A 9,213-nucleotide genomic window follows, 5' to 3' on the forward strand; every position below is an offset into this window, starting at 1 on the left:
GAGAAATAAGGATGTTCAGTAACTCTCTGTTGAGTTTCAGAAATATTGATGGTTGTTTTTAAGAGTTTTTTATGTTTTTTCTTCCACATTTGCCGGTCTGCTAGTACCCGGAAGTGCGTGAAGTCACACTTAACAAACCTATAGTGGTGGCTAAAGACGGGAGAATCATACATGTTTCCAAACTTGTTTTCTTTACACTCTTGTCTCCACTTTAGCAGCTCCAAACTTTCCAGTCGTTTTTCCACAAAGATCCTTACCTAATTCCTAGCCAGTAATGATGTTTTGGTCATTTAGTAGAGAGGGTGAAAGTGGCAGTCTCACAATATCGGGGAAGCGCAGTGGCTCTAAAACGAGTAAAATAGATTGGAAACTACGCAGTTCCGCAGGTTTTGGCCAATGTGTCCCTCATTTGTTTGTTTGGCCGGAGAATAGTCACAAAAAAAGCCTTGTTTGAATTTTAGAAAAATGCATGAGCTGCTTTTTTTTAATGGAAAGAATTTACTAAAGCTTCCATCTAACTGAGATTTCTACAGAAGCAGAATGTGACACTTCATTATCGCTTCCTCAAAGTACAAATGTAAGCTCTTGTATCACGCCAGAGAAGTTAGACGTGCCCCCTCCTGAGTGAACTGGCACCTGCTCAGTGACATCAGGATACAGACTGGTGGCAGCTCTCACCTCTCCCCTCACAGGTTTATACATACAGGGCATGAGCGAGCGCCGCACAAGAACCAATGAGTCATAGTTTAGCTGTGTTAGCATAGCACACCGCCTCTACCTCATCCACTATCACCGAGCCCCCGGCAATTACCATCCTTCTTCCTGTGGCAGTGACTGCAGGGTATGTGAGTGCTCTCCCTCCGTGTTCTGGTGCTGCTGACACTAGTGATGATCCATTTCCTGGGCACATTGTGGCTCCTTGGCAACTTTTTTTTTTCTGTAAGGCGACTTTTTTTGAAGAATCCTTAAGGCACCGAACATTTGTAGGATTTTTCCTCTTACATGGTGACTTTTCCAACGAATACAGTAAAGATATGTTATATTTACGTACGGTAAAATGACTAGATGGTGTCTTTAAATGACTTCTGCCAAAAATAAGACCTTAAATGAAGTTCTGAAGTTCTGAATCGTATTCCAACTGGCATTTAATGTAAATGTCTTTGAAAATGGCATTGCTCAATTGTTTTTTACTTGCCAAGTTTGTCGTAAATACCAAAAATATCGTCCAAAGCACATTCTACTGCAGTTTGGGCTGAAATTGGATTTTAATTTGCTTTTGATTATTGAAACTTCCCCCTCTGATGGAATATGTAAATTAAACATTCACTTGCATTTGTGGCATTAAAGATATCATATTTAGGCATTGAGATAGCCATAAAAAGCCAATTGAATTGTCCTCATTGTGTCTTCTTTTACTGCTGAAACGCTCCAATCTGCGTTCCCTAGATTTTGTCGCATAATAGATAAACCCTAATAGTGTCCTCCACATACTTCATAAATTGTTCTGAGCCACTCTTATCACGGCACCGTCAATTTGCTAGCATGCCGTTAGGTACAAATTGGCTCTTGTTTTTCACCCAGAGTCCCTGAATGCATTTAAATGCCTTTTAGAAGTACTTTTAGATACTTTAGCCCTGGTGTTTTTGTAGTATCACTTAACAAAAACAAATGTGTCCAGAAAATACCCCAATGACTTAAGATGTTATAAAATGTACTAATACAAAAAAATGTTAAAGGGGCAGGATGCAAGTTGGCCATTTTATACTCATTACTGCCATCTCAGGCCATATGTGTAACTGCACCTTCTATATTAAGCTCGTGCATGACGGCAATTTGGACTCGAAGTAGCAGCTTTTTGAGTGACAGTGCAGGATTTTAGAGGCAGTTGTGGTGAACAGGTCTGGGCTCATTCTACACATTAGGACATGGCTGGAACATGTAGGGGGAGGAAAATACTTAATTTTAACATTTTTAAACTCCCTATAGTCCCGTTAAAGTTGGGATTCAAACTTAAAACAAACACACTTATCAGGGAAGAGAGTTTGACCACGATCAGAACGAGTTTAGCGAAAGTGTCTGGACTTTCAAATGGATTCCTCTGTGTGACGTATATCAGAGTGTGGAATAATACTTCCCGTTACATTGGGGCTTATTAACCTCTTAAAAGAACGGAGATTTGTTCTTACCTGAGCTTAGACGAGTTCATGCGTACCTGTCTGGTCTTTCTGCGTGCGCTCAGTCACACAGAAAGACCAAAGATGTTGTTCGCATTTAGCCTCACCTTACATTACTGCGACGTCAGCTCAGTCGAAGTGCTCCTAAGGTGTTATTACGCCTTACAATATAGTTCCCCTTTTACCTGCTTAGAAAATCGACATGTTTACTTTGGTGTAACTATACTTGGATCGTGTAACTACTCACGTAATTGTTTTTAAATAGGGAAAACGTGGAAGAGCCTGGTCGCTTCTAACTTCACCCCTGTTTGGCCCCATAGAGGAGAGGAGGAGAGGCTAAATGCTAACAACATGTTAGCATGCTCAGTCATGCAAAAACACCAGTTTGCGCATCAACTAAGCGCTCAGGTACAAACATATCTCAGTCTGGAAAAAACGTGGCCTATTCTTTTCCAGCTTGGCTTTACCCAAATCAAAAAGCTTCTACAGAAAAGCGTCAAAATAGTTACAAAAACAGAATAAAAAGCCACATAAAAGTGACGAAAACGAGAGAAATGCAACAAAAAACGTGACAATAAAGCCACAAAAATGAGACAAAAACAAAAGTGACAAGCACTGAGGAAAAAAGATCCGTTTTGTTGGTCTCAGCTTTCAAATGAGGCGCTCCTCTCTGGTCGAACGTGCCGCTTCTTTGTGGGATAGGGTTTGTGAGGATAGAGACATTTCTGGTCCGACTGTTTCTCAACTTCAGCCGAGCGTTTTCCTCCCCAGCCCGCGCTCATTGCATCACGGTTTACGAGACCGCAAAGCACGGCCGCAGACTCATTTAAACAACTCCCGCAGTCGTCCTCCACCCTGAATGCCCGCGGAGATCGAGACTGCGCGGGTCGGGCCACACACCCAAATGTTAATTGCGCGGCGCCGGTCTTGAATTCCTTTCGACTTTTAATCAGCCGCCACCGCCGCCGCCAAGATCACCTCCAGAATAACTTGTTGACCGGGTGCACTCCATCTCCCAGAATCCTCCTGGGGCAAATGCAGAGAAGCTCCCATTTACTATGTGCAGATTCGATTGGGCCTCTGAGGGCTGTTGAGCGAGCGGGAGACATTTTAGAGTCATCAGCCGGCGAGTAAATGAGAGCGGAGCGCGGACACCGGCGGCATGCTAAGCCCGAAAAAAAGAAATAAACAAGGGCTGGAATAGTCTTTCCACCAAAAAAAAGAAATAAAAAAAAAAAGAAAAGAAAATGCGGTTTGTGCGCGGGGTGTGGGTAGCAATCAAAGAGTAAAAGTACAAAGGAGAGCGCATTCTTTTGGCTGCAGCGCTACAAAAGGGGAAGCACGGGTTCTTACTTTCCCGCGTAATACAAAGACAAGAGAGGGAGAGGAATCGATTTGTATGCGGACGTATGTGTAGTTTTGCAAAAGCGCTGCTGTGAGGGAGCAACGGAGCTAAGAATAAGCGGCTAAAGGTCTGGAGGGAAAGCTCTGCTCGCACTTTCAAATCATCCGTAAAACTGCAGTGTTTGAGTGATAGTGAATGGTTAATTGTGTATTATTGCCTGTGAAATCATACAGTATACATTTAGGAATCTGGAAAGCTATTTAGTCAAGCCGTTTGACCAAATGGTGTTCAAATTAGGGCCGGGACTTTTAATTAATTCTTGCGCCTTGACTGCGGGCATTTTCTCCAGTTTGCCTTTTACCCAAATCTAAAAGCTTCTTGAAAAAAAAAGGGCAAAAATAGCAATGAAATCAAAGATGAAAAAGCAACAAAAGAGGGACAAAAAAGTGACAAACAAACAAACAAACTAAAGAGTAACAAAAACACAATTAAAAAGTAGGGATGCACCGATACCACTTTTTCTAAAACCGATACGAGTACGAGTACTTTGATTTAAGTACTCGCCGATACCGAATACCGATACGAGTACAAGGCATTTTCTTCAACATTCTTACTTTTTTCACAGCAGATTGGTTTGTAATTAGTAAATTTACTCATGTTCATTTAGGCTACACATTTAAGAGCAGTTATATTAGAATTGTGCTGATGCCATTTATTTTATTTTCATTCAATATCATTTTTTATTTTTATTGCACTGTCCATCATAGACAGAAAAGCCCATGTCCAAAAGCCCAATGCCTGTGCTTTATTCATTTATGTATTTTTATTTAAGAATAGCATTGAGATGTTTTTTTACTTCAGCTCCGTATAGATTTTCTCGTATGTTTGTAGCAACTTAGCGAGTAGCTAAAGCGTTTTCATTGTTCTGCTGGATTTTCTGAGGACTTTTTAATCGCTGGGTTAGTTTTTCAGAAGAATAAACCCCTGGGCATAAAACGGCGTCAGAATGGCCAAAACTGTTAGCCGCGAGTTAGCAACGTTAGCCCGTGTGTTGTAAACACTGCAGACGCTGCAGCACTGACAACATTTAGCTCTGGTTTAATCCAGCACAGACTCTGATTTAGAGAGCGCAGTCTGTAATAAAGTCAGCTCTATGTGAATTATTGTATTTACACTAAACTATTCTCCAGTTTGTTGCTTCTTCTCTCCTCAGCTGAGAGCTGCGCCTCGTAGGTGCGCTGGCCGCACGTCAAATGGTAACGGTTTCCGGTATCGGGACCTCATGAATGACTACGAGTATGAGTACAAGCATATGGTATCGGCCCGATACCAGATACTGATGTTTTATTAAAAAGTAAAAACAGAGCGTCAAAGAAGTGGCGAAAGCATGACAAAAAAACCTACAAAAAAGAGACAATGACAAAAATGCTTTAAGGGACTATACTATACATAAAAATGTTAACATTAAGTATTTTCCTCCCCTACATGTTCCAACAATGTCCTAATGTGTAGAATGAGCCCAGACCTGTTCACCACAACTAACTCTAAAATCCTGCACTGTCACTCAAAAAGGTGTTACGTCGGGTCCGAATTGCCATCATGCACGAGCTTAATATAGAAGGTGCAGTTACATGTATGACCTGAGGTGGCAGTAGTGAGTATAAAATGGCTAACTTGCATCTAGCCCCTTTACAAAATGTGACATAAACGCATTACAGCATTAAACTCTAAAGGCAGTATGCTCTTAGACCTTATGTAATGAATCAGAATTAATCGAAAAAAGTCCCGGTCCTAATTTGAACACTTAACTCAGTATGACTCAGACATTTCAGTTTCAGTTCAGAGAATAAACCAAAAAAACAAGAACATATTGTGACCATTTAGTGAACAGCCGCGGTTGGTTAAGTGATGATGTCACCGCTCCATGACTAGCTAAATTCCGCTTGGGGCCCCAGAAGGGCATGTACCGGCTCCGGTTCTGGAGCTAAACACTAAAAGCACTCCCACTTCACCACTGTGACCTCTCAGCTGCTTAACCATAGGGAGACGACCTCAGAGAAGCAGTGCGTGTTTGGGAATAATTGGTTTTCTGTTGTGGGATCACTGTGGTCAAGAGTCCTATTAACCTATCATGATGCACACTGAGGAAAAAATCAATTCTATCTACTTGTGTATTCGCCCATATTCACCATACATGAATTTACCTGTTTGATTATTTTCTGCCTGCCTGATGCGTGAGATATACAGGTAGAGAAGGTGACTAAAAGGGAATAGTGGAAACAAAAACGTAACTACAGAAGCTTAAATGTAGTTAACTTTGAGTGCTGATGGGAGTGATGGTAGTTAAAAAACACTGTCCCCTTTGTTCTTGAATACAAACATCATTTATGTTCATAAACCTCTTGCTTTCGTCGTGACCTTCAGTTGACTAGGCCTGAGTCATCTCATTTTTCTGCCAAGACGTGGAGAGCCAAATGCTTCCCGAGGTGCTGGAAAGTTTGAGTGGGACTGCTTAAGGCAACAGCTCCCAGCTTCACCCAGAGGCACAGCACCAGCGGTTCCTCGTCCAGGCTCGGTGGAAGTCATTTCTAATAAAGCTGCATTAGCCCAAAAACACTGCTTCAGGAGACGTCAAACTTGGTCTGGAAGTTTAAATGTGCCAGCACTTTGACCGTCCAACCGTCCAAGTGGAGGGCGGGGGAGTTGAGAAAAGGTCATGAACACAGACGCAGAAGGATTGGGGCGTGGTGAGGGAGGGGATGCATGTGCAGTTCTGTGCGTCGTCCTTTAAATGGATGTGTTTATAATGTCGCCACACAGCCTCAGTCTGTATCTGGTTTAGCTCTGTGACTTGGCCTTGAATGGGCAATGTTGACGGCGTAGGTGAGGTCAGAGATCCAGCTGCTTCAACCTCCTCCCAGGAGGAAAACGATTATTCCGGTAGTTCATAATTTTTAATTAACTAGCTTTTGCTTGGTCTCAGAATTAGTTTAGTTCTCCAGAGCAGGTAGTTCCCTCCTCAGTTCATCCCTTTACAAAATATCGTCCACCTTCCTTTGTCCGTCCCCACAGCGAGCTGCCAGGTCATCGCTGTGTGTTACTTTCCGGTGTAATTCCTTCAGTCGGTCACTCCCTGCTCCAAAGTGATCTATCATTTCAACCAACAGCAGCGGCCTCTTGTTATGCTGCCGACTCCCCAACTTTCTCATAAACCAGGGTAGCGCCTCATCCAATAACAGGTAGCAGGTACCCTGTTATCAAGAGTCCAAATAAGTAAATATCTTTAATGTCTCCGACCGACAGGACCGCTAGGCAAACGATCCACTTACTCCATACACCCATCCCATACCCAGCTGCAAAGGTCCCGTCAGGGCAGAGACAACCTCCTCTGTGGCCCCAGTTTGTGAAAAAAACCTTATCAGTTGCGATGAGAGATCAGTTGATCAATTCTATAGTTTAGCAGTTCTGGAGGACAGTATCAGGGGGTCCAAGAGAAAAAAGTCAGACAAAGACACTTGCAGAGGCAGGAAAAAAAGCACAAAAGCCGGGGAGCCGTCAGAAAACACGTCTGCACTCGACCCAGACAGGAAAATGACAAAAAATCACCACCGAAGTTGCAATATTAAATCTCAAGAAATTAAATATTCACAGATGTTTTGCCTTGTGGCATTTGTGCACTGAAATAGCATTAAAATCATAGAATTAGACTTGTATGAACTGTGAAGGTGGGCGTGGCTGTTGAGCTTCATTGCATGTAAAGTTATTAACCAACATTTTGAACTTCTCTGCCCTGCCCTTCCCTGTCCCCTAGTCGGTGTTCCGGAGCTCCCCCCTGCTCGGCTGCTTCCTGTTCGGCCTCCCGCTCGGCGTCATCAGCCTCATGTGCTACGGCATCTGCACGGCCGAGACCGACGACGCCGCCTCCGAGGACATGGACGCCCTGAAGAGGGAGGGGCTCACCGACGAGGAGGAGGACGAGGATGAAGAGGACGACGACGGGGGGGCGCTACCACCCCAGATAGAGGAGGCGGAAGAAGAAGAAGAAGACGACGACGACGAAGAAGATGAAGAAGAAGAAGAAGACGACGATGGCCAACCGGGACAGGACGATTCGAACGAGAAAGACCCGCAGGAGAAGAAGACGGATTAACGCCGGAGGAAACGGATGCCATAGGTCTAATAACGTCACGCGCCGGGATGAAAACTCAAAGATGTCGCCGGAGTTTTTCTTTGGTTTTCATCTCACGCTAGCCTCGACAAGTCTCTTTTTCCGCCGGCTCCTGTTCCTCGAGATGAGTCTGTGCGAAAGAGTAGATGTTTGGTAGGGACATCATGTAAGAAGCAGCATTTTATATTAAAAAAAAACAACAACAAATAAATAAACAAGCATCTAGAGCAGAAGGGACACCAAAAGCTAGTAGTCTATTTATTCCGGCACCCATCAGCGGTCCTCCTTTCATCATATGCGAGCGCTTCGTCGAGCCTTGATCCTCTCATGTTGTTACTGCGGCTTTAAAGCAGAAGTAAGTGACATTTTGGTTAAAGGCGGAATTTGTACTACATGGAATCGCCGCCCTTTTCGTGATACAAGTTATCCACAGTGTTTGAATATGGCTGTTCACCAACTTCATTCATTCACTGATTATCAGAAGAAAACAAATAATGCACAAAGGTTTAACACAGGTCGAATAATTAGAAATGCCTTCCCGTCAAAACAACTGCATCGCCTCTATCTGAGTTTTAACCTGCGCTGTTTCACTTCCCGATTAGGCTCTTTTACTTGATCTGTGTGTGTTCAGATGTCCTTGCACTGACCGCACAGAGTTACAATGGCAACACATGCAGGGACCAACTACATCTAACTAGTTAGTCAGGAGAAATTACTGCAGGGGCAAGCTTTGACGTGCTTCACATTAAACATAAACGGTGTCAAACGTGCTTAACTTACTTTCTTGCACCGAAAAGGATGATGAACTACGGCTACAGCGGATAGAGAATGTATTCAACCTACAGAGTAAAGTAGTAACAGGTTAGCATGAGTTTAGAATGTTGGGACCTATTTCTTTTCTTATGTTTACTGTTTTGTTAATGATGCTAGCTAGCAGCTAATAGCGGCTAGCATAATTAAGTCTAAATACGTTTAAGTGGTGACGTCACAGCTGTACTTCCGGGTCCCGAGATGTGCGAGAAACTGCAAAAAACTCTTTAATACCACAATCAATCTTTCTGAAACTCAACGGAGAGTTACTGAACATACTTATTTATCAGGCCCATTAGCCAAAGATGCTGCACCTACTGCTATAAAAATCGGTACATCCGGGTTAGCGGAGATAAATGCTAACGGCGCAGCAGCTACGCTAACCCCGGAAGGACCGACTTTAGTAAATATTGCTTTTTTAGCAGTTGGTGCGGCATTTTTGGCTAATGAGTCTGAGAAATAAGTATGTTCAGTAACTCTCTGTTGAGTTTCAGAAATATAGATGGTTGTTTTTAAGAGTTTTTTTATGTTTTTGTCTAGCATATTTGCCGGTCTGCTAGTACCCGGAAGTGAAAGTCGTGACGTCACACTTAACATATACAGACAGCATTTTAGGGAACGCCCACAAATGCCCACAATTTAACAAAGGCTGAATTCTGAAGTATTTTATACCAAATAAAGATACAGAGACATGGAGAGGACCAAAGTAGTTCAAC

At 43.1% G+C, this 9,213-nt stretch overlaps 1 protein-coding gene across 1 annotated transcript in view; it reads left to right on the forward strand.

Moving 5' to 3' along the window:
* Positions 1 to 8,153, forward strand: part of tmx3b (thioredoxin related transmembrane protein 3b) — an 81,078-nt gene extending 72,925 nt beyond the window's left edge. The window contains exon 16 of the mRNA XM_079575955.1: positions 7,331 to 8,153. Within this exon, the coding sequence (XP_079432081.1) occupies positions 7,331 to 7,669 (339 nt within the window). The 3' untranslated portion in view covers positions 7,670 to 8,153. The remainder of the gene's footprint in view (positions 1 to 7,330) is intronic.
* Positions 8,154 to 9,213: the final 1,060 nt, after the last annotated feature.

This window comes from Gobius niger (assembly GCF_951799975.1).
Source record: "Gobius niger genome assembly, chromosome: 18".
Taxonomy (NCBI): domain Eukaryota; kingdom Metazoa; phylum Chordata; class Actinopteri; order Gobiiformes; family Gobiidae; genus Gobius; species Gobius niger.